The 25,208-nt window shown below is 37.0% G+C and overlaps 1 protein-coding gene across 1 annotated transcript in view; it reads right to left on the reverse strand.

The window, feature by feature from the left end:
- LRRK2 (leucine rich repeat kinase 2) overlaps window positions 1-25,208 on the reverse strand; it is a 72,902-nt gene that overhangs the window by 36,271 nt on the left and 11,423 nt on the right. Inside the window, exons 6-22 of the mRNA XM_075719781.1 lie at window positions 23,742-23,876; window positions 19,807-19,938; window positions 16,832-16,951; window positions 15,473-15,594; window positions 14,831-14,910; window positions 13,939-14,045; window positions 12,133-12,262; window positions 10,853-10,977; window positions 9,084-9,217; window positions 7,269-7,413; window positions 6,827-6,966; window positions 5,331-5,459; window positions 5,075-5,245; window positions 3,080-3,335; window positions 2,659-2,847; window positions 1,097-1,218; window positions 236-305 (exon numbers count right to left, since the gene is read on the reverse strand). Of these exons, the coding sequence (XP_075575896.1) occupies window positions 236-305; window positions 1,097-1,218; window positions 2,659-2,847; window positions 3,080-3,335; window positions 5,075-5,245; window positions 5,331-5,459; window positions 6,827-6,966; window positions 7,269-7,413; window positions 9,084-9,217; window positions 10,853-10,977; window positions 12,133-12,262; window positions 13,939-14,045; window positions 14,831-14,910; window positions 15,473-15,594; window positions 16,832-16,951; window positions 19,807-19,938; window positions 23,742-23,876 (2,307 nt within the window). The remainder of the gene's footprint in view (window positions 1-235; window positions 306-1,096; window positions 1,219-2,658; window positions 2,848-3,079; window positions 3,336-5,074; window positions 5,246-5,330; window positions 5,460-6,826; window positions 6,967-7,268; window positions 7,414-9,083; window positions 9,218-10,852; window positions 10,978-12,132; window positions 12,263-13,938; window positions 14,046-14,830; window positions 14,911-15,472; window positions 15,595-16,831; window positions 16,952-19,806; window positions 19,939-23,741; window positions 23,877-25,208) is intronic.

Genomic DNA, 25,208 nt, shown 5'->3' on the forward strand with positions numbered 1-25,208 from the left:
AACAGCACTCATGAAATTTCATTGCCTGTTTATCTCTACATAAATTATTTGTGAAGCCCAGAAAAAAAAAAAATCCCTATAGATGCCTTATTTGTACTCCACTGTAGTGTTTCCAAAATTTATCCTCCTCTCTGTAAACAAATACATAATCTGACTAAAATCTTTGCATGCTATGCTTGTGAAAGCATTAAGGATGAAAAATCTGTTATATATGTTAATTGTATAGTTTACTTACTGGGAGATTCATCTGAAGGCAAGAATTTTCTTCTTTGTTTCATTAATGGTTCATAATCTGAGCCAGGTCCCTGGGAAATCCCAGAACAGAACAAAAACAGTTATGGACACACGCAGATATCTGAAATTATTTTAATTCAGTAAATTTCTTTTTCCTGTGGTTTCTTTTTATCAGAACTTCCAGGGGGAACACAAAGATACTGTACATTTCAACTAAAAATAATAATAGGTCTCATCTTTATAAAACTTACTGATCCATGCAATATGAAAGAACAGTAGATTTAAAGTGCAATGGAAGTAGTGCATTTTTTGGCAACCTAAAATGACTTTCACTAGGGTGAGGTGATAGGATGCAGCTGGATATTACAAAAAATAACTTTCTCTAGGGAAGCCAGTCTCTCCAGTTTCCCTTTACAGCCAGTGGAAAGAGACAAGCGCCTTTCAAAGGAACCTGACTTTGAGTCCACCCATTTGTCCTCTTATGTCTTCTTACGGAATTGGTCTGTCTTCATTGATCACAGTAGCACTCTGCAGCTTAGCTTCACTAAGGGATAGTTAAGTCTTTGTGAATAGGCCCACAGTTTCTGCACCTGCATTTGAACATCAGACTGGAAATTTGAGCAATTCACAAGAACGTGTACTTTTTATTGATCATAAATGTTTGCTGAAATAAAATCCCATCTGTACAGTGATCTGAAGCATACTAATTGCACAGCAACAGAAGGAAATATTGAGTGGCAATAGTGAGACAAGAGCCCATATGGTTACATGGCCTTTCGTAACACTTGATTATTAACAATTTTGCAGTAGGCAACAGAGATGGACTTACAAGAAACCAGGAAGGAATAAGGATCTGACTTACCACAGAGTAGGAATGTCGTGGCAAAGTAGGAGAACCTCTTTGAAATGCCATTTCCTTAAAATATAAGTCAGCAACTGCAATGGAATTGGACTTCTTTTTTGTAAAAAGTGAACCTTCACTTCCTAGTACAAAACAATAACACAGGAGGACAAATAAGTAAGAAAATGTATTTAAAGATGAGGCTCAGAATTCAACTGTGATATAGATGCTGATATACAAAGGAGAGATACATTTCAAAAGCATGAATATTGGCAGGATCTCACTGGTTAATTGTGTGTGCAATAGGCCAAAAATGTCACCAACGTGTTTTAGAGTACATGGGCCATACTAACCTGACATGCTCCAAATATGACCTGCAGCTTGTTACATTGATGCTTTATCACTTAAAATTTCCAGCAGGTTGGGATTATTATACATGTTTTGTAATACATCTTTGTGCTACTGCAGTGTAAATAACTTTTTAAAATAGAAAAAGTGTGTATTTTAATAAATAAATTTGCACTCCCACATTTATTGAGAATGAAACATCAAATGCCACTCTGGATTTGGTGATTTGGGGTTATCTGGACCCATTTAGTGTTCCGCTTTGCAAAGCTACTTTTAAAACTCCTAAAATCACTCCTTTTAGCAAAGCCTGTATTTTTTTACCAGAATTTATGTATGACCTAAAAACTTTTCTACGTGGGACAAAAAATAGTACCTATCAGTATTGTATGTCTGTGCTACAGTCCTACAGAAATGCAAAATGGTGCTCAATGATGTAAAGGAAAAGAACAAAACAGAATGAAAAAATTCCTTAGGATTCTCTGATTGCAAAATTCTAATTCTTCATCTGTGATGATTTTAAGTATCCAACAGTTCTAAAACAACAGTGACATCTGAACAAATAAAAGGCATGTTGTAAATTAAGGCAACTTACTCTTATTATTAAGTTACTAATATTATAGACAGAAATGCCGTTTTTTGTAAGTTAAAGGCATTCAGATTTCCTGACATGGTTACCAAGAATGACGTTGGACTGAACCATAGACTTGTCATTTACACTTTCTGATCAATTAGATATCTTTGGGATAGGGCTTGTTTCACCTACTTTATTTGTTAACAACATGTTCTTCTATACCAGACTTAGTTGTACGCACTTTATTTACAGACAATCCCAGGGAATACGGATTTCTAGATCACAATACACCTGACTTCATGATGAGACAAACTGTGCTCTTGAGGCACTTGCTTTTTGCTGTTGGCTATAAAGGCAGCATACAAGAATAGGTCAGAAACAGACATCAAAATAGCCAATATCTAAATTTGTTTGGATGAATCCCATTCTTTCTGATTTTAAATGGATAACTGAATAAAATGCTTTAAGGTCCTAATTTTGTAGATAAAGCACATACTTACTCCTCGTAAACTTTTTTACCACAAACAAAATTTTAGATAAAAATATCTTTTTCATGGGAAGTGTTTTACCTCAAATACAAATAAACGACTGATTTATGGCTATGGTCTAGCCCTGGTACACTAGATTAGGATTGTGAAAACTAGAAAGAAAAGAAAACAATTACCTTCGCTATCAATATCATCACTCAAAGGAAAAACACTGTCCACTAATGGGTCAGAAATGAAATTCCAATGATAGTTTTTATCCACTCCATCTTCAGAGAAGTTTAGAACAGAGGAGGCTCTTGATCGATTCTCTGAAATATTCTTCATCTGGAATTTAAGCACCATTCTTGCCAGGGCAGAACCTGCACCTGTATATATATATAAGAAACCGCAAAGACAGCATATTCTCCAAGAAATCCGAATAGCTTTAGAAAACTAACAGAAATAACTTGATTTATTTTCAAGGTTTGGCAGTCTTTCTATAACCGGCTGAATGCTATGAAGAGATCCTCAACTGAAGGTCTTGATCTAAAACACCTACATAGTCCCATCAAGAGATATTAACACACACTTCATATAGCAAATTCTAAAGATACTCACTTTGTTTTCTTGATGGAGTAAGTTTGTCTGGGAACAAAGGAATGAGCCAGGAAGGTTCTAGTCTGCCAATACCAAATCCTCCAAGACATATACTGCTGTTGGCAACATCAAGGCTAAGCTTCTTTAAGAGCAAGCTGATGATTTGGCTATCTCCTCTCTTGATACTGATGGTTAAAGCACTCCGAACATCCTGCTCTCGTGCACCATTGGCTAATAGCAATTCCACCAGTTTAGGATTATTTCCTTTCTCACAAACCTAGCAGAGAAAAGCAATTAAACAAATCTATGCGAAGCACTCAAACAACAGCTCAGACTGTATTAAGAGACTTGTCTCAAATTCAGATTCATTTAATTTTTAGGATCATGTCTCTTTTTCAATTACACAATCCCCCTACCCCTCAGAGCATGTGTCTGCCTAAGGCACCTGAGTACCAACTCCCACTTTCCTGAAGTCTTTGCCCAAAATGTAACAAATGCCCGAGTTCTGTAACTGTAATTTCTTCCATGAGTGCACACAATTTCCAGGCAAAAATGCATGGTAATTTATGTAGTTTGGTTATTACACACGGTCTATGGCAAGTCCATTTATTTAGCTGTTTAGTGGAAAAAAGACACTCGGGGGTTATTTTGCCATGTCACCTGGATATCAGATGAACAGGCAACAACGGTGAGACTCATCAAGCCTTGCCTAGTGCTAGGGAGCTCAGGTCCACTGGCTTCAGTTAGCTTCACTGCTTCCAATCTCTCAGCCTGCATTAGTACACAGAGCCGTGTTGACTGTGAATATTCCAAATATTTTTTAGAAATACTTACAGTGACTTCAATATTTCCACTGTGGTTCGCTAACACTGATTTGCCTACCTCAGACTCCATGGATGGATGGTCAGTTCCAAACTCAGCTGTGCTTTATCACCCAGCCAGCTCTGCCAGCAGAAACCAAGACTTCCTAATTCACTTCAGGCAGTACTGGTGGGGTTATCTCAGACCATTTAAAGCTTTGACACTGAAGCAAAATTAAGAAGTGCTCATACACACCGTCTCTCAAAAAATTTTTTAAAGGCAGTCACATTTAGCAAGGAGCACTTATAAGCAGGTGGAAACAGCCTCTCCTGTTGGCATGGCTGAATCCAGATGGGATGTTTACCCATAGCCTTATTTAAGATACCAACATATTTCAAATAGTTGATGCTCTGGATGTGGCCACTGTTTGGATAAAGCTCTCTGCAGCTGGAGTGACTGCAGGCATACCAAGATGTTACATTACTTTAGCTGTGCTGATAAAAAGTCAGAACTCTAACCAAAACAGTTAAATCGGAGCAAAAACTGATGACTATATTCATCTTTAATTACAACACAAAGTAAAAAAAATCCACCATTTCAGGGCAGGCATTCTGGGCAAAGTCTTCTTTGCAGGTCCAGAACAGAGTGGGACTAAGCACCCTGAAACTATCTATGCACAGTGCTGCCTGCTGGTCCATCTGTACTTTAGCCTCAAGGAGCTTGGTAAGAGCTGAATTTGGAGTATCAGTTCATGGACTGGGCTCTAATGGGCTTGATGCCATCTATGCCTGATTAGTTCAGAAAAAATGACTGGGAGTTTGCAAATCTTGATCTTAAGTCTTCTTCCTCAAAAATACTCCAAAGCTAAGGCTAAGTCAGTACTTGACTGAAACCAGGTTTGCATGTGAACAGGGTAAACAATCAGAAAGCGTGAACTTTAAAGTGAACTTGCATCCGAACTGAACTGACAGTGTGGGCACATTCTAGGTGACAGTGACCCTGTGAGCTTCAATAAAGTGAAGGGTGTTTCAGTGAACATCAGACTGAGCCTGAAGTCGTTGTGAGTAGCAATGGTCAACACCACTCAGGTCACAGTTAGATTGCCACTGGGTATTGCTGCTGTGTTCTGCCAAATATATGTTTACATGAAAAGAGAAAGGAACCCAAAAGCACAAGTTTTAAAGCCATAAAACTATATATATTTCCATATATTACCTGATAGATCAAAGAGTTTGTCTTTGTCTTCTTATTAATATCAGCTCCCAGTAGCAGTAAACATTCAGCCATAATATTATTGTTCTCAATACATGCTTTTTCCAGCATCATATCTTTTAAATCATCATTTTCAGCTATTTTAGCAAAACATTTACAACACTGGCTTTGAAACTGAATGGGAAGACAAACAATCAAAGTTAGGGAAAAAAAGCACCAAAATTTTTCAGCTGTGGAGCTGTCAAAAGAGAGAAGATACCTGTTGATCTCGCTGGTCAGTGAAACACATAGACATCTGGTAGAAAATGACTGTGTCAAATGATTCATGTATCAGCAACTTTGCAAAACAAGGTGACAAACCAAGAATTGACAAGACTGCATGAAATCCCTAAGAAAACAATGAGAAGATTGAAATGAGTACCGTGTTAAAAAGTATCATTTGAAAACAGGTCATGCAACAAAATCAAATTTCAACCAAAAGATATGTGCTTTAATTTTTTTTGTCTTGCTTTTAAACATGCAGTAATTCACAAATTGGAGAAGATCAGGAGAGAAGGGAGAAACACCTGCTGTCTCTGTGTCTATATAGCTGTAGTTCCATGCTTGTTTATCTGACCCACTTAAACAGATATTAACTAACACTTTGAAAAGCCAAATTATGCACCATAATATCTGACAACATCCTGCCTGGCAGTGACAAATGTACTTGTGATTTCCTGAAAATGTACAGAGGAAACAATCTCCTTCTAAGGATATGGGATGCAGATGCATCCCCTGTCCCAATGTGTTGCTCTGTAATCCTTGAATTTGAAAAAGAAAAACATAGGCTAAATGAAAAGCTTAACAGGTTTATCTAAAAACTAAAGAGAAATACAAAATTATCCCGTGATTCTGCAAGTAAAGTTCACCTAGAAGGGTGAACTGGGTAAATTACCTACTCTTTGTCCAAACTTAACTGAGACTAAATCACTTTAAGTAACTTCCTTATTCCACCACATTGTTTTGATTTGTCTCTGCACTGGTTGGTAAGCTAAACTTGGAAGGGTTGGGGGAAAAACAGCAGTAAAGAAGGGAGCCTGTACTTGTGATATTTGCATCTTGATCTGAAACACAAGTACAGAAACTCTCACAGGAAGCTGATCTCGCAGGCAAGCTCCATTTTGCTAGAAAAATGAAACTGGCAACAAGCAGGAAAAGCTTCTGAAGCAGAGGAAACAGAACTTTCACATGAGGAAGACCAACGTGTGTTTGCAGACAGAATAGGAACTCTCCTTCCATATTCAGAAGTAGATCCAAAGTCTGACACAGTATTCCAGTAATATCCTTCTTAAATACAGCATTCCTACACTAAGGTTATTGCTGGCGACAGGGCTGGGAACCAAGTTATTGTCTATTAATTTTCAAAGAAGGGCAATCAATACTATAATGACGGTTACTTCGTTAAATGGTTATAGATTGACTGAATGATGGACCATGACTGAGAAATTCGTTCTAGTTTGCAGATCTCAGAATTCTTATTAGATAAATACCTAAATCTATGCTTACATATTCTGGATTGAATATATGCCTCCAAGACAACCATCTCTATGGCAAACATATTGATTTAATTATAAAGGCTTATACTAATCTAGTAATTGCAATAAAATCAAAATGAAGGAATTAAATAAAGAATTATACTTCAAAAATAACTACATAAAAAAAAATTCTAAGGTTTTGCCTTTCACTTTCCTCTTTGTACGTAGAAATAACACATACATGCATCTGGATTTCAGTGACCTCCTTAAATCGTCGCAGAGTAGAAACCAGAACTGCTGACAGAACATGCATAGTTGCAATACACAAACTCTTTCTTGTAATCAAAGAGCGTAGAAGACTCAAACCCAAACACTGTATGTCTAGAAGAAAAAAAGAAAGATTAATACTGTTGATTATTCAGACATTCTGAGTGGAATAAACCCATGAGCTAAGTAGTGTTATATTACTAATATTACAGAAAGTTATTTGCACAAGCTATTACAGGGCCAGGCATAACTGCAAAGTGGATGAACCTGAGGACTATGCAGTACTGCACCCTTTTCCTGCCATGTAACCTGCATCACATCCAGTACTAATGTGATGGATTAGGTTACTGCTTCTACGGTTAATCAGCCCCTCCTACTACATCATTCGCATTCAACTAACAAAATACCTTCCCTACCTTGTTCGTCTGGATACATCTGGAGGGTGTGAAGCACAGTGTCAGTAGCTCCTTGCTGCGTTAAAATTTCTAGTGCACCAGTGCACTCAGCTACAGAAGCAAGTAGTTTTAAGCCACACTTCTGAATGCTAGGATTTCCAATAAACTAATGGAGAAATGAATATAAAATCAGATCAAGTTTGCTCTGCTTAAAATGGCAACAGAAGAGTTGCTTGTTCTTAAAGTTGTTCTTTAAGAACAAGTGATTGTTGTTCTTGAAGTATGTGAAATTACAGCCAATGTGACAATAAATAACAATAATCACAATTTCAAAAAGGTTTCCTTTTCAACTATCAGTTTCAACCATTCATAACCTCCCCAGATTTTCACCCTTGATTCTGAAAATATTCCCTAAGATAGTTTTCTAATGGAGAGTGGGATATTTTTTCCTCAAACTTTTAGCACAACCATTCACAAGTTCACAGCATTTTGCTAGGACAAGGAGAGTGAGAAAATGTACTGCCTTTGTGGTTAAAAAGGAACAAAAATGGGGTTCTTTGAGAACTGCGCAAGTGATAAACATGGTGGCAATTGAAAAACATAGGAAAAGAAAAAGGTATGAAGCAACATACCTATTACCGCACCCCATCAAGGTTTTAAAAGTTTTGGGTCTACTTATACAGCAATTCAATAGGTTATTTGTGATTATTTTTCCCAATTTTCCCCCCCTTCTAGATGGAGGAAACCTAGATGAGGCCCAGCTCTGAGAATGTGCATAGCTGTCACAGTGACTTGCAAATCTGAAAAATTATTTCAGCAGGGTCATGCCCATCTTCCTCCTCATTCCTTCTCTAGTTTTTCATTAAAATGTTAATTTCTAGTCCTTCTAACTGATATTGTAGTACCCCAAAACACAAACCAGCTGGGACAGAAAAAGCAATCAGGATGGTCACAAAGCACTGGAGACTGTAATACATTCTGAAGTAAAAATTATTTTGCCTCCCTTGTTAACTCCTATATCTTCAGGTCAAGAAATGTCCTTTAGACATTCTAGCACTCTTTTGCTGATACATTATTTGCTCTGACTTTTATAATAAATGTAAGAGACACAAATTTCCTTGAATGAAGGTGTCTGGCAATCATAAAATTGTTGAGACTTCTAAAAAATTGTGAATTGCTACATCCATTTTGATTGTGGTCATGTGAACCTTGCAAACCTTGTAGAGGTGGGATTCTTCTGAAGGCCATGAAGTTAAACCTTTCCTATCACTAGGAGTTAAGGTTAATTTGCTGTGCAAAGTGCCCACTGTGGTCTGCTTCAGCCTTTCACTTTTCAGCTTCCCCTTCAAGGCACTGTGATCATTCTGTTTTCCAGTGGCTGGAAAAGTTTATAGAATTGAACAGTGAAAAGAATGGAGACAACTGAGAAACACTGTTCTGTTGAAAGCAAGAGAGTATGTGTTCAGGAAAGCCATATTAAAGAACCACTCAGCTCTATGTGTAGTCGAGGTGTAGGTATGATGACACTTTTCACATATAAACTAGTCCATTAAAAAATCACAAATAAACTGTATGCTTGAAAAAAAATTAGTCTTGTTTTCATAAATACCCTTTAGAGTTACTGTATAAAGGACCAGCTAATACACTCCAGAACAGAAAGTAAGAAGAAACCCCAAACGATAAATGGAACTCAGGAGTTAGGATTAATTCTATCAAATCAATAGGAAAATCAACGTGGAACTAAAACTTACAAAACTAAAACTTACAAAAAAAACCTTACACCATTGCAAGTGTAAAATAGTGACAAAATGCATTAGAATAAAGATTTAACTATACCCTGTTCAAAGCATTAAGCACCAACGAATGAGTTCCCTCCAACAGACACTGGCTTTTAATGACTTTTACTGTAAGTGCAAAAGCAGCATCTCCCACATCTCTGGAAGAACCAATCTGGTGTTCATTCTTTGTATCTGTAACAATGGAAAACAGCCTTCCTCAGAAGAACAGATTTAATATTCTCCCCAGTATTAACCCAATATTACAATCAAATTGAACACACAGGTTTTAACAACTGACTCGGCATATTTGAGATCTTATGACATTTTCAGAATGCTGTAGTTACAGAGACTGGAGTCCCTCCTGATTTACATTGTAGTGCGAGTACATTGTGTTTGAAATGACGATTTCACCATATGTTTGCTCACTGCTTACTCTGAAAATGCAAAATCATGCCAAAGAATTTTGCCTAAGATACGTTGCAATATATTACTTTTTTGAGCTAGGGGTTTCTTGGTGTTCCTGGTACTTACCTCAGAATGCCTCTTCCTTCTGGAGAAGAGACACTATAGAGAAGCTATAAACTAGTGGGCAGCACATCATAGGCCAAATCTTACCCACAGGTGTCGTAAGTGGAAGGTGAGTACAAATAAAAGAACAGAGAAATGTCTTTCAGATTTACATTTCTGGTAGCTATTGGCACTTGCAGTCAAGTGGCACTACAGAAAGTACCCAGAAATCCTTTAAAAGTCTCTTCAGCATCTATATTTGTTCCCATTCCTATGTTCAGCGTGAATTACTTTTTATTCCCTAATTAACATGCAAGTTAGAACATCCAGTTGGCGCGCTCTGTTTAATTACACTTCAGAAGGGCCTCACTTCCAGGATACTGGCAAAAAAAAGCCCCTTGCCTACATGTTAGAATACATATGTCAAGTCTTAATCCTGCTGTTTATTGAAAAAAAAAAAGGAAAGCATTAGGATTATAATTCAAAGAATATCAGAAGGAAACTGAAAACCTGAAATCAGTCTGCATATTAGCCAAGTTACTAGTTCAGAGTTATTGGTGTTGTAAATGTTCAACTAAAACTGCTGAGAGATACTTGCAAAAAGTTATTCTGAAAAAAAATCAGTACTGCACATCTCTACTCTCACACTTAATATCAAAGGGAAAAAACAGGATATACAGCAGTAAACTGATAAGAAGAGTTAAAACTTTCCCGAAATTCTATTAAAGCTATAGAACTAACAAAGAACATATTCTTCCCACTGTAGATTGCCTTTAAAGAGCTTTTTTTGGAAAGGAATTTCTAAGCTAGTCCTTTTGGCTTCTCCTTTTCTGTAAAAAAGAGTATATAATACTATATTTCACATCTTTAAATCACTGTCTGTATTTTGTCATGTCAGAGGTCCAGTTTTTATGTTCCTTTCAAGAGATACTATTAAAACAATTGCATTTTGTGGTACAACAATGTTGATGTCATTCTCACTGTTTGCTCTCACTTAAAGGGTATCTATGATGAAAATACACAATCATAGTGATAGCTCCAGACTCATTCCCTGGAGCTAACTCTTCACTGATGAAATCAAGGGGAAATCAGCAGTGATAATTTTGGTCTGTTACCTTCAATACCTCAGAAGATTTCCTCCATGTTGTATGTTCTTAAAGAGTTAGAGCTGCTCTTGGCTACGTACAGAACTCCAGTAAATTCTCTGAAGTCCCATTAAAGGCTGTCTGATTAGACAAGAAAGACTAAAACCCAGCTATCTAATTCTATTCTCTGATTTGCTGTATGATGCCGCACTGATTACATTTTTGGATGACTTACCGGGCATCATAAAGTGTAAAAGGATTCGAAGTGCTTCCAGTTGTACAGAGAGTGATTTTTCATGTTTCCTCATGGCTTTTACAACTTCTGATGCAGCTACTGTCATTATATCCAGATGAAGGAAACTGAAAATATTGTTTATAAAATAAATAAAAAGAATGCATTTCTAAATTTTACATGTATTTGCTTCCTTAATTAATACTGTGTAATATCCCTTTAGAACACTGTAAATCTGGTTTGAGCTACGAAATATAAACTAAACTATGTCACTTTTCTTCATCATAGCAAATACATTCATTCCATGAATTCAGTCTATGTAATTAATTGCACTCTAGACTACTGAGAGGTAATTTCGATCCAGTCCAGAACAGTGATACATAGAAAGTATAGTATTTCATTCAGGGTAAGTGGTGTATTCATATATTTCACTTTGATTCTAGTCCAGATATGTGAAAAGATACATCTTCCTTAATCCAGTGCTCCGCAGTTGCCATAGAATACTGATGAATTATCAGATACTTGTAGGATAAACAGAAAAATATCAATAATGTTAGGTTCTAATCTTAAAGAAAAAAAAAAAATCTCAATGTCATTAGCATTCCTAGAAATGGCAGTAGCCAAAGGCCACTAATTCACTTTTAAGTTTATTTTCTTCTTTCATTTTATAATACTTTTTATTTCTGTGAACATGTTTATGGAAGTTTTGAGATTTTCTTCTTTATAAAATGAAATTATTCATAAGAAATTCTGTGACCACATCTTGAGTCTGTCATTTTTTCAGAGAGCTTAGCATATATAAAGGTTTCAGGGAAGGCTGGAAAAACTTGGCAAGACACCTGGAATCATGTTCCCACCCTGTATATCAGTATTTATGAGTCATAAGTTTGTTTTCCAGTCATGTTTTAAAGCATTTGCAAAAGCCAACATAAAAGTAATATTAACACAATGTTATTTTAATAATCAAGAGTTAATATTGTGTGAAACTTCTTAGCTCTCAGTGAAATTCAGTGTGGCTAACAGGAAGGGAGACCACCTAGCGATAGCCTATTCAAACCTCACTGCTCAAGAACGACGAAGGGAAGAACATGCAGCTCCCTACACATACCCACCTTGGCATCTGACTACAGGGCTTACAAAATTCGATGTCTTGAACAGGGCTGTCAGCGTGTGATCAATTTTAATATCAGTGAAACAGTCAATAACTTAAATGCAGTCAATTACAGCACTGAATCTCACAAACCTTCACTTTGGAAGTCGCCACGTATTTCTAAGTATATTACCTTCCTTCGAAAACATGATTTAGAATTCTGCAGGCGCTTTCAGCCACTTCAGGAGAATGTGGATGTTTCCTCATTATATCAAAAACATTCATGTGTATTCCTTTAGCCAAAAGTGTCTTCCTAATATTTACTACAACACAAAATAGCAAGCACCCTGTAAGTAAATCTCTTTCTCTCTATGTACAGTTCTCAAAAACAACAGAACTGCCAACCTCCCTCCCACCTTTTTTCAATTTTTTTCCTCACCAAACACACATGTTATGGAAATATAAATCAGAATGGGAAACAACTTGAGCTGAAGCTGACTTCTGTTTGCATAGCTTAATCAAATGCATTATAATTCCTGAATGCCTAATAAGTTTAAATACGTCTGCTATTTTTACCTACAGAAAGTTAACTTAAGGGAAGGAGAATGTACAACTTTACTTTTATTTTCAAAAATGTTTATTCTTAAACAATTTTTCCTCTTAATTGCACTCTGTGATCATGTGGGAAAGCTGGAATTTAAAACTTTCAAAAAACCTTCTAACTTCCAAAATAAGGCTTAAAAAATGAAATTACGTTTATTCACTCTATTTACTTTGTTAATTCATTTTTTTAAAAATTCAAATACCCAAGCACATGTTGTAGCTATAACTGTAACCAGATCAATTCAGAAAACTTTAAAAATATCCTACGTTATCATGGTAACTACCACCAATTCTTGTCATTGCCAGTTCAGTGTATCCATTTCAAATGGTTAATTCAAGCAATATTGCATTGTGCCAGAGGGTTTTACTAAGCTTCTTTATGTCTATCATTTCTGGTGTAAGCACACTCATTTAGGGGGAAAAAAAGAAGAAAAAAAAAGACAAAATAAAAATTTGCTTTAGATTTCCAATGGGAATCAGAGGCCCACTTGACAGCAACATGTTATGAAAGTACCTGGTATAATATATGGTAACAGTATGCACACATTTATGAGATCTATTTCTTGATACAGATACATATTAACCTCATAAATGACTATAAAACCTTTTAATTGTTAGGTTCTATGTACTTGCATGACCAGTAACCTAGTGATAAAACAATGCCTTCTCACCTAGAGAATGGTAATTAACTGCTAGTCTTTATCTTCCTATCTAGCCAGTGGTTTTCAATGTGCAGTCTACAAACTACTTGAGGTCCATAACCATTTCAAAGGGTTCTCAGAAAGGTATCTAATAAAAGCAGGCCAACTGTCAGTAGGCTTAAATACTCTACCTGGGGTCCACAACTCCACTGAAAAAATTTAGAGGGGGTCTGCAAATTGGAAAAAGTTAGGAAGCCATGTTAGGGACATAATCAGGACTAAAGCAATCCTGAAAACTGTTATGCACACACTTAGCTTTCTACACATGATTTGATTCACTGAAGTCAACAGGATTGCTCAAATCCCCTGTGTTGAGCAAGAAAATGGTATTTGGTGGGCTGTAATCCTTACTCACGTGAGCTTCAACAAATGGTGCTCTTGACGAAATTCAAACATGTGATAAACATTTAAACAAGCATACAAAGAGAACACACTCTTTTCATGTCTCCTGCTCCAAAAAATAGCGATTGCAACACATAAACTGGCAAAGAGCTCTTTACTTCCACATACTCTCTTTGATACTAGCCAACAATAGTTTTTTCAAAGCAAGGAATAAGCTTCCTACTAAACATAACTGCATAATATTCTAATCACAGGGAATACTGTATTCATACAACAGCACACTAAATATTCTTTAATATTACAGCAATAACTTTCTGCTGAATTAGAAAGTAAAGATAATTAAATTCCCTTACCATTTTGTTGTGACAAAATTGCCAAGGCACTAGCAGCTGCCTGAAACACTTCTTTTGAAGAGGAGTGCATCAGCATGGAGAGCATGACTGCTCTGTCTATTGGGAACCTTTCACAGAGAGAAACAAATCACTGCACATTGACCATATTACAGCAATTACTTCATAACTGTAGCTCAGTTTCCTAAAAAGGTATTAAGTGACATAATTAAATTTGCAGATGATTGTACTTGGCTTCTAATATTTTTCCAGACCAATAGCTGACAGAAAGTCCTTTGCAAACTACGCATATTAGTCTACTCTGAATCTCACTGAATTCACTTGGAACCATGCTTTCCAAGTGACTTGAGGTCCAGAAAGGGGTACAAAACAGGCTTGCTAAAATTTGAACGCTTAAAATTTTAAGCAACTCTGAGAAATAGTTTAAGTAAAATGAAAGTCTGTGTCATATCCCTGCCTAGATTCTCCCTAATGAGGCAGCACCCCCTCTACTATGCCCTTTCATTTGATTTGTGGGAAAATGAGCACTGCTTTTCCATACTCGTTATGTACTAGATATCTTAATCTTCTCTATTTTCCCTACTCTTACATTCTTTAATCCTCCTTATCCTTGTTGCAACTGAAGAAGAAATTCCTTGTGAACTGTAAAAATTAGCTCTATTAGACTGTGTTCTGACCCTTTATTAAAACACTAGCGATTTTGCCTGAGTCAAGGTTAGCACACTTCTCGTGAAAGAAACTTTCCCAAGTGTTGTTGATCACCATGCATTTAATCATATATTAGAAAACAAGAACAAAAAATAAAAATAATGGAAACATGAGATCCCAAGTGTCCTAACAGTAGGCTTTCATTTTTTTCATTTCCAAAAATACAGTTCAAGATATTAACACTGACTGATTATCTCCATCTCCAATCTTCTCATGAAGGTTGCGTTGATACAGAAACAGATTTTTCAAAGCCCAGCATGCAGCCTCCTAAATATAAACCAAGAGGAGACAAAAGGATTAAGAAAATATGCCTTTAGAATATCAAAACTATATGAAAAAATTTAAATAGTTTGACTGTTTTTCAGTCCATGACAAAGGTACAAGGTGCTTTATGTAGAAAAACAACAAGGTGTGTGGACTGTCACATTCTTTATAGCTGGGATAGGCCTGAGTTACAAATATGTGCCACATTCTCATTATTTGATTTGCATTTTGATACTTATTTCAGGCTGAGATTAATTCTTCTGTTGATGGGCCTGTGTTTTGCTGCTGTATACAGAGGAGCTACGTAAACAACAATCTTTAGATGGCCAAAGTTTCAGGTAACAAGTCTCATCTTAACTACCTACATTTGATCCAAAGGAGTAACTGAAACCAGTTGCGGTGAACCAAGATAAGAAAAGCAAGAAAGGTAAGATTTATCCTAAATCTAATCCAGTCTCGAAGGCTTTGTTTGCCTGAGGATATACAGAAGAAAATGATGTTGCTAAACATTTTATTTAATGCATAATGCAGTCTTTCCATACCCCCATCATCCAGAAATTCTCACCAGCACATCTGTGTTTTTTCGGTGTAGTTCTAATGCTCTGTAACATGCTTCCAACCAGCATAATTTTTCTTCCTCCTCTTCTTTTCTTTCCTCTAAGTCTCGGTTTAAGAATATTGTTTCAGCTTGAAATATAAAATATTAACATAAATATAAATTCTTATTGTGAAAACAAAACACTTAAGTCATGGAGGTGCTCACACTGCCTATGTGCAAAAATCGTGGGAGGATTAGCCTGTTCTTGGAAGGGAGAAGTCTTTTGACATAAAACTCTATGACAGATTTGAAAAATCATGTCTTTAAGGTTATAAAGGGATTAAAAAACTTCATTATAGTGTAGTAAATCAGGTACGTAGTTACAGATCAGTCAATGCTCAGGCTCTGAAAAGACCTGCACATACTTTTTTTTGTTGTGTATTTACGTACAGAATACCACAGACATATAATATAACTGTGATTCATTTGCATGCAACCACTTATCACAGAACCATCTATACTCTGAAGCGGTGCCATTAAAAAATGAAATGCAAATTGCAGTTGCTAAGAGAGAAATATCTGGTGCCAGAAACTGCAACAGAATTTAAAAGAAATCATTTTATACCTGTGATTTTTTCAGCATTTAAGGAAAAAAAAAATATGTATCAACACTGACCATAATATCTGAGGCTTACTGGAGTGTATACTGATTTCTATTCTTTGTTGTTCTGGGGACTCTTAAACAGCATTTCTACTGACTTTGGTATGGAGCAATTACTCGGAGACTAAGAGGATCAGATACTTAGCTTTTTGCTACTAGCTAACTAACTTCTGTTTCAAAATAATACCTGGAGTATACTCAAGGAAAAGTTAAATCTTTTAATTGATTTCAGAACTCAAGCACAAGCATTGATCTGGTGTTGCTATCAACTGCCACAATATGAGTACTTGGATACATAAGAAACACAGTATCAAATTAATGTTGTTCTCTCTAGAGATTTTATGTTAAGTAGGGATTATCCAATATTTGCCTATGAACGAACAGGTTGCTTTGTTAAGATCATAGAATCATAGAATCATTTAGGTTGGAAAAGACCTTTAAGATCATCCAGTACAACCATTAACCTAACATTACCAAGCCAACATAACTTACCAGCTGTGAACACTGTGAGATGTTGGGCATATGATATGAACACAGCCATGTCATAGTAAAATGACAAACTGCAAGCACGTAGGAAATCTAGCCCTGTGAAATCTAGCCTGCCTGAGGCTTTCATATTAAAGAAATGGAGTTTGAAATGATTACAGGAAATTATCAGTACAAAAAAATTAACAAGTGGACAGATAAATGAAATAATTTATGTATTTAGGAAGAGAGTTACTCACTTAGAAGAGCTAAACAACTGAGAGCTGCAGCTTGTAACTTTGCATTTTCAGGATATGTTTTAACAGCCTTCACAATGACTTCTGGAACCTTATGTAATACAAGGATATTGAAAAAATTTCCTGAAAATACATAAGATATTAAATGAATATAAACACATATCTAGAGCTTTACTTGCATCTAACATAAATTTTTCAGCACACAATACACAAAATTTGTAGCAAATGTTGGATTTCTGATTACAGAGCTTGACACAACAACGTTTTATTTGTGGAAAGAAGTCAAGGATAAAAAAAATTGGGATCTAGGTTCTTTGTGTTTTTTTACAAAAGACTGAGGTTTAATGCAAAATGAAGTGCACATTGTCATCTGAATAAGACAAATACAGTCAGTGTATCACTTGCAGACTTCCTCCCAGGAAGCAAATGCAGTCGTGGTCTTGAATTCCTGCAATGACTTGATTTATCCTACCAAGCAAGTGGTTTAACCCTATTTTGCTCTCTGTTTTTGCCCTCCTCATTAAATAGATCAAGGTCAGAATTATAAATACAGAATACATACATTCTGGAACAGTAGAAAGAACTACCTTTTGATGATAAATAAAAGCATAACTTTTATTGTAGGCTGTACACTATTTTATATTATAGGTTGAATACAGGGAATTCTGCAAAAAGCAAGCAAATGAAAATAATTTCCCCGTTCACTGTAAAAACAAGTATCATGCATAAAATAATACAGCAACACTCAGTTTGTAAAATATAGTTCGATAGCTGTGGTTTCTATTTTGAGTATCAATTTTGTTTAATTCTTGATTAGTAAAAATGAGAATCACACTAGCAATGTGAAAGGTCAGATTAAAATCTGTATCAATGTTTCTCAAACCCTTCAGATGAGGTACGAAGTTAAGAAGTCTCCCATATTTGAGCATCAAACATATAATTACATACAGAAGAAAAGCTAACCAAATTTCTTTCCCTTAGTTCTGGTCCTGAGCCTGATAGGTGCTGACTACCTTCAATGTCTAGATTTTTCACCAGAAGGTAAGTACCTCTCCCAATGTTTTATGATTCAGTTCAATTAGACCAAGTTAACAGAATGCTTAAGAACAGACTTCAAGGCAAGTCCTTTCCAGATTCATCATTCTAAATCCTTGGCCTTAACACCTATTACAAGTGCAACTGGAAACAGTATTTTTCTTCTTACCCTGTAGCAGTGTGGTCATGTTATACCAGCATTGCTGTTTCTTGCTGTATTTTAATGGAAATGGTATGTTCATGTAAATACGTTACTTACCTCTAGAAATGAATAATCTTAGGCTATGTGATGAGTAATTATGTTTGACTTGTGGCTGGCCGAACAGGTATCAGTCAGTTAAAATTCTGATCTCAGTCAAATCTAGGACAGTCATTACCAGGCTAGCAAGAATACATGACGGTGATTTTGGAAGCTAGTAGATGCTGACTACCATTTCGCTGCCAGTTAACATGGATTTAGGAAGACAGTGTCCATCTGAATAATTTGGGAAGCCACAGTGGATATATGGAAATCTTCCAGACTATTTCCAGGAGCACCTAGCAATTTCACATCTGTTTCCCTAACTGTGTGGTGCTGTGGACACCTCTTCGCATAACTCTCTGGAAGCGGCTCCTTATTAAGACGAAGGGCATCCGTTATGCTGAAAGAAGAAATGGATCTTGTGGCTGCTTTACCGCCACTATTACTTGTTGGTCAGCATACACACATGACAAATGTGTAACTGAAACCAGGCTGGTTGCACTTAGGACAAGATCAAGCCATGTCACCAGAGATGCTGTGTCCCCACAAGCATTTGGTTTCCCCACCTATCTTCAGTTAGCCTTGCACAGGAAACCATTCAAGGGTAACATCACCTCTTGCCAAAAAACTGCACATACCACCTCAATGGTCACCAGATTTTCTTGAAATTTTTATTTGGCTTTCTGAAGGGGAACTGGAAGTTGCTCTGGGTTGCACTCAAGTTTAATCTGTATTTTCCACGATATCTGCATGAAGAAGTGGAAACAGATGGTGAAAGGATGGGACTGACTTGATTAAGGGGAGTCATACACTGGTACCAGCACCTGCAGTAGCTTCAGGCCACCACCTGCAAGAATCGGGAAGTGTAACTCATGAGAAAGACCTTGGCTGAGTCCTTGATGAATAAGAACCTGCCACGGAGTGGGGGCTGCTCGGGCAGCTACTCAGAGTGTTTTTGTATCCAGCCTATTTCCATTTGAACTTCTTATTACGTGGTCCTTAGCAACTGCTCAGATCAGCTTATTATAGTAGCAAGAGAGAGTACAGAGCTGCTAAAGGGCACAATAAATCCTTTTATGACATTGCCATCATTTCTCTTATTGTGACACTAGCCCATGCAAGCCCAGACAACCAAAGTACTTTTGTCCAAGTCAAGGGAAGTCCAGGAACCAGTGGTTATTTCACTGCTGCAGCACAGGGGGCCCAAAGACAGGCACCACAGCTGGGCAGGAATGCAGCATAGGTCTCTGAAGGTAGATGCGTTGCAAGGAGGAAAAACACAGTCTTGGAGAATACCTCTCAGGTAATTCAGTAGCACCAGTTGTTTCTCACACATTCAGCATTGCCACTTCAAAAAAGAAATCTAGAAGTAATTTTCTTCCTTTATACAGAATGGCATCTATTGATCTCCCGTTCTCATCTTGTGCTGCTTCTGCTCATTTGCCTCATTTTTTTCCCCACTCTAGTCTTTTATGGCAGTTTCTGTCATTGTTACTAATGTTTAACACAAAAAAGATAACCACATTGACTGTGGCCAGTGTTACCTCACTATGTTTACACCATTAGAGACATGGAGCTATACACTACCCTGAGGATTAACTGGAATCGTAGTTCTGTTGGTGCCTGTAACACTTGCTGTCAGTTAACACCAACTCTTTATGCAGTCAGAATAAGCTGACTATAAACAACTTTGTGAACTTACCCAATGTAAGCTTATGCAACAAACAGCAACTCACTTCCTGAACTGTTTCACTGTTGGGGAAACTTTTCATGGTTTCCACTATAACATTGTAGCAGCGAACATTTCCAGACATGAGCACTTCAACATTGCTGGCTAAAGGAAGAAACAGAAACAAAAATTGCTTGTTAAGAAAAAAACCCCATGTTACAGAACAGAATCATAGAAACATTTAGGTTGGAAAAGACCTTTAAGATCATCCAGTCCAACTGTTAACCTAGCACTGCCAAGCCCACCACTAAACCATGTCCCCAAGCACCACATCTACATGCCTTTTAAATACCTCCAGGGATGGGGACTCAACCACTACACTGGGCAGCCTGTTCCAGTGCTTGACAACCCTTTCAGTGAAGAAATTTTTCCTAATACCCAATCTAAACCTCCCCTGGCACAACTTGGAGGCATTTCCTCATTGGGTTCTAGTTCAGATTTAATTTAAATAGATTTATTTAGAAAACTGAGCCTATGTTTCAGTTTTTTTGCCTTGCAACTTGAGAGAAACATGGCATTTTTTTCCTTGGTATTGCCATAGAAGACATTAATGCCTACCAACACTTGGAAATAATTCCTTAAGTTCAGAGTCCGTATTAACATTTATGGATCTGTTCCATTCTGTATGAGGCCATGTAACAGAAACCTCCTTGCAAACTACACTTATGTAACATTTTACTTAAAGCTGAACAAATTGTTTTATAAATATTAATTTAATCTTATAAACGGTGTTTATAACATGATTGTGATCAGGTAAATATTTTAAAGTATTTCAGTAATTCCCAGGGGCATACAATTAAGAAACAATTTAGAAATGTTTTTTTCTAATAAATGTCATTTATTTGATTTAATCATGTTTTTCTAAGTTTTCCTTCTTTTTTAGGGAGCAAGTTAGCAAGTTATTCTTTTCATTTAAATTAGCTCTACCATACACCTGTTGTGTACTGAGGGTACAGAAATGTTCATCTAATGCTCCTGCAATAGTTTGAAATTCATTGCAAATTCTGTATTTCACAGAATCATGGAAGGGTTGAGGTTGGAAGGGACCTCTAGAGGTCATCTTGTCCAACTCCCCTGCTCAAGCAAGGCCACCTAGAGCAGGCTGCCCAGGACCACGGCCAGACAGCTTTTGAGTATCTCCAAGGGTGGAGGTTCCACAGCCCCTCCAGGTAACCTGTGCCAGTGCTTGGTCATCCTCACCCTATTTGTTGCTTATTACACAGGCCAGATACAGAAACCAACAGGACACTCACGTGAGCCAGTAAAAAGACAGAATGCATCCTTTCCTACTGAGGACAGAGCCATCCGACATACAATAATTTAAGACAAACCAGCATCATGGTAGTTAAAACACAGTGCATGAAAGCATCCTTGTAGTATGTCTATCCAGAAAACGAGACAGAATATGCACCCAAAAAATTTTGGACAAAACCCTGGCCCCAATGAATGAAAGGGAGTCACTGACTCCAAGGGAGTCAGCATTACTCTGCTGTGGTCTATGAACTTAATCATTGTTTCAACAGCTTGGCTTTCCTGTATACAATGTAAGAGGAATATTCACAACTGTACTATTATTAAAGATAAGTAGTCTTTTTAAAGTATTAGAAGATCTTCAAAAGAATATAGTAAAATAGTAGAATATATATATTCTATAGAGTAGAACAGTAAACAATGATAAATCTGTAAGTTAAAAAAGCAAGCTCTCAGCGGGAAGCATTTCTGAAGCATTCTATTTGATAGTGAAGGAAGGTATGTTTCACAGTGCTTTAAGATGACAGCAATTTATTCATGTCACTCTCAACTGAAAACACCTTTTTAAAGGTATGTTCCACAAAATAGCATTGCATCACTTCACAGTAAGTTATTATTTCACAGGTGACAATTATAAACATATTAAAATATTCAGAAGATTCTAAAATTGTTTACTACAGAGAGAACATAATTAACTACAAGTTTAAATCCTGCAAGAACCAAGCAATGGCAAATTTGCAGGGAGCCACCATTTCCCAGAACAAGCTGAAGAAAAGGAGGTGGAGTGGATCTCATTTAATCTTAACCACCAAAACTTGGTCATCTAGGTTCCCACAACAATTGATCAAGAGATCTGAGCACTCCATATGGTGCTTCATCCCACCTGTAACAGATACCTCTCTTAGGGTTAGGTAAATTTCCTCTTGAGGCAGCTGTTTCTCCTCATTAAACAGAGGAGAAGCATGGATGGCTGCCTATGACTACCATTTAGATGGCTAACATTCTGTGACCCATCACCCCTCTATGCACTTTGGAAGGCAGTTGACAGCAAAGCATTTTCTCATTCCATCATTTACTGAGGATCTTTACTACTGAGGTTTAAAAGGGTTCTTGTACCACACTGGAATAAACTCTTACCCTTCAAATTCTCATAAGATATGAGCTGGAACAAAGTCTACATATGTATTAGTGAAAGAAGGCAGTGAGGTACAAATCCTTGAAGTAACTCATTTGGAATAGAGGCTTGAACTTCAGGGCATGGGGAGACAAACATTTACTACTGGATAAGCTAGAATGTGTACTTATAGTGAATTATTTTCTCCATGGTGGCCTTAAAAGAATACATTTTCTTGCAGGTATTGTGGGATGTCACAGACCAAAAGTATGAATGCTGGGAAAAGTAGCCTAGCTTTGCACACTCATGTGCAAGCTATCTCTGTTTCTCTATTTTCAATCTTTCGTACCAAAAATGAGTGCTAACCCCAAAATAAATACCTACTTTAGAGCAGGTCTTTGTCATGCCCTTCTCTTGTTACGCTTTGTGTATTTACTATTTTAAAAAGCACTTAAAATCTGGCATCCTCTTCCTTAGAAAATGGCAATAACCTCTGGGCTAGGGTAAAACTATTTCTGGCTCAAGGAATGCTTAACTTTTTAAATACAAACTGGAACAGCAAGAAGTCTGAGAAACAGAAACTAAATAGCTTGGAGTCTGATGAAATGTGGGACACTCCAGTCTAGTTCTTGTTTTGTGGCATACACAGGGCCAGCACGGTTCCTATAGAGCCAGACAGGATGTATGAGCAAGGCTTTGTGGGGAATCACGTCTGCAAGAGTACCACATTATGTACCTCATGGAAGACATGGAGAGCAGTACCCTGCTCTATGCTTGCCAAAATTGTGACTAACAGCAGGAAGCTTACGAGAGCTGCCTCTGTGTTGACAAGATCAAATTGCTATCAACAAATTGACACAAATCATCAGGCACATTTCTCAGGACCTGATTTTGCCCACAACAGGGACTGCTGTTATCAGAAGACAAGACATAACAAAGATGTTTTCTCATTTTCTTCTGGTCTTATTGCACAACACCTGAGGACACTATAAGGCTCTATAACGTGCGCAGTGCTACCAGTGCTGCTCATTGCAGCCACCACTGAATGATCAGAGGGGGGTGTCTCAGCCCAGATACCTTTTCTCAGCCATGGCCATTGGATTTGTGTGGGCAATTTTCCCCTTGTGGAACAGCCTCTGCTGACTGTGTTCTTTAGCGGCTACCCAAACCCACTGAAGATTTATTTAGTTAATAAATATATCTTATTTTTCAAGCATTAAAAAAAGACAGGGCAGGGTCTTGAACTTTGACCTCTACAACCATGATGAGCATCTTCGTTATCACTTACTCCAAGCAGAAGAAAGTCTCTTTCTGTTCTTTATGAGAGATTTCAGCTTTATCAAAATGGCTGAATATGAAAATTTCCCATGAAAAATTACAAATCAGTATTCCCTAAAGAAAACAGAAAAGTGATTTGTCTGGCAACTCCCAACCAGTTCTCACTGATTTTTTACAATCACTGAAAGATTACTGCAAACTGAGGTGAGCTGATGCACACTATGGGAGGCAAGAAATTGAAAATAACTTCCAATAATGCACTTACATGGACCAGCTAAGGAATGTAATGAATAAAGTGCAGGAAGAATCACCTCTTCTTTCTCTGGAAACTCTTTAAATACTTTCAGTATGATCATATGATCTTTGCTTTCAACAAATTCAGTCAGCTGCTCTTCTGGAACTAAATTGAAAGGCAAAAGAGATACAGTATGTTTTGAGGAAATAATTCACATCCTGGTACAAAAATAATTGTCTTTTCTCATGTTATCAAGTTTCCTTATATACTTTCTATGTTTCACAGAAAGTAAGGTACATACACATCATCTTCCACTCCTTTTACTAAAAACCAAGCCTTTCTTTCACTTATGTACTGTCTTGGTGAGGAATACCTGAAGTTCGTTCTGTGAAAAAGGCTAAGCATACAGTGAAAACAATTTGATAGAATGCCATTTGGCATACTCCATTATTTCACTTCACTTCTCAACTGTTTTTGATAATGGAGTTCTTTCCATAAAGACTACAGCCATGCTTTAATAATATCTTACCTTCATTGTAATAATGGATTAAGGTTTTTCCACCCCTGCCCCCTGTCATTTGTACTGACACAGCTGCATGGCTGTGCAATGAACCAGAGAAGGGAACTGATCCAGGTTGAGAAAGAACGACACATTTTAAATTTTGTAAGCAGAATAATTTTCTGAATCTGTTCAAGCTAAGGCTAGGCAAACATTCACATTACAATAAATGACAAGGTGGCTCAGAGGCAGGCAAAAATAGCCAGGGGCAGCCTAGGAACTTGTTACATTAGCACTGCCATCAAGAAGAAGGTACGCAGGTCTGTATCTGGAGCAGTCTGTAGATCTGTAAAAATCAGGCACTTATAACACACATGCACAGAAAGCCTAAAAAGCTTTCTTTGTGGAGATTGAAGAGAAAATAGAGCAGGACAAAAGTATTTAGGGAGCATGAAAGAGGGGAACGAGCACAGAAAACAATTGCAGGCACACATGTGTGGGAGGAAGACTTAGAAAAAAACAATATAAAATGGTGCCAGAAAGAACAAATCTGAAGAATTGAAGACTTTCAAAGAACGGAGTACAGCAGACTTGATAGAAGTGCTAGTATTTCTCAATGTTTATTTTGAAGCAAGAAACTCGATGCAAAGCAAGGCTGCTACAACACTGGGACTTCTGGGCATTACACATGCAGTTCCTGAAAATTTTGCAGAAATTCAATACATGGCGACTTCATTTCTCAGAATAAACACAGGAGTATCATACAGATACATACTCATATTATAGCACTGTCAGGATCAAAAGCAGAATCACGTATTTTTCTAAAGTGAAAACACTTTGCTTGATTTTAGAATTGTTTACATGTTACTAAAATTTGCCAGTCTTTAAATAAACAATCCTGGTTTTTGAGAATTAAAATCAAATGTCATTACTCTTTGTTCCAGTGTTACTGACTAATGTTGAATCCCATCTTTTCAGTTAACTCTAGAGTCAGAAAT

This window comes from Pelecanus crispus, chromosome 1 (assembly GCF_030463565.1).
Source record: "Pelecanus crispus isolate bPelCri1 chromosome 1, bPelCri1.pri, whole genome shotgun sequence".
NCBI classification, from domain to species: Eukaryota; Metazoa; Chordata; class Aves; order Pelecaniformes; family Pelecanidae; genus Pelecanus; species Pelecanus crispus.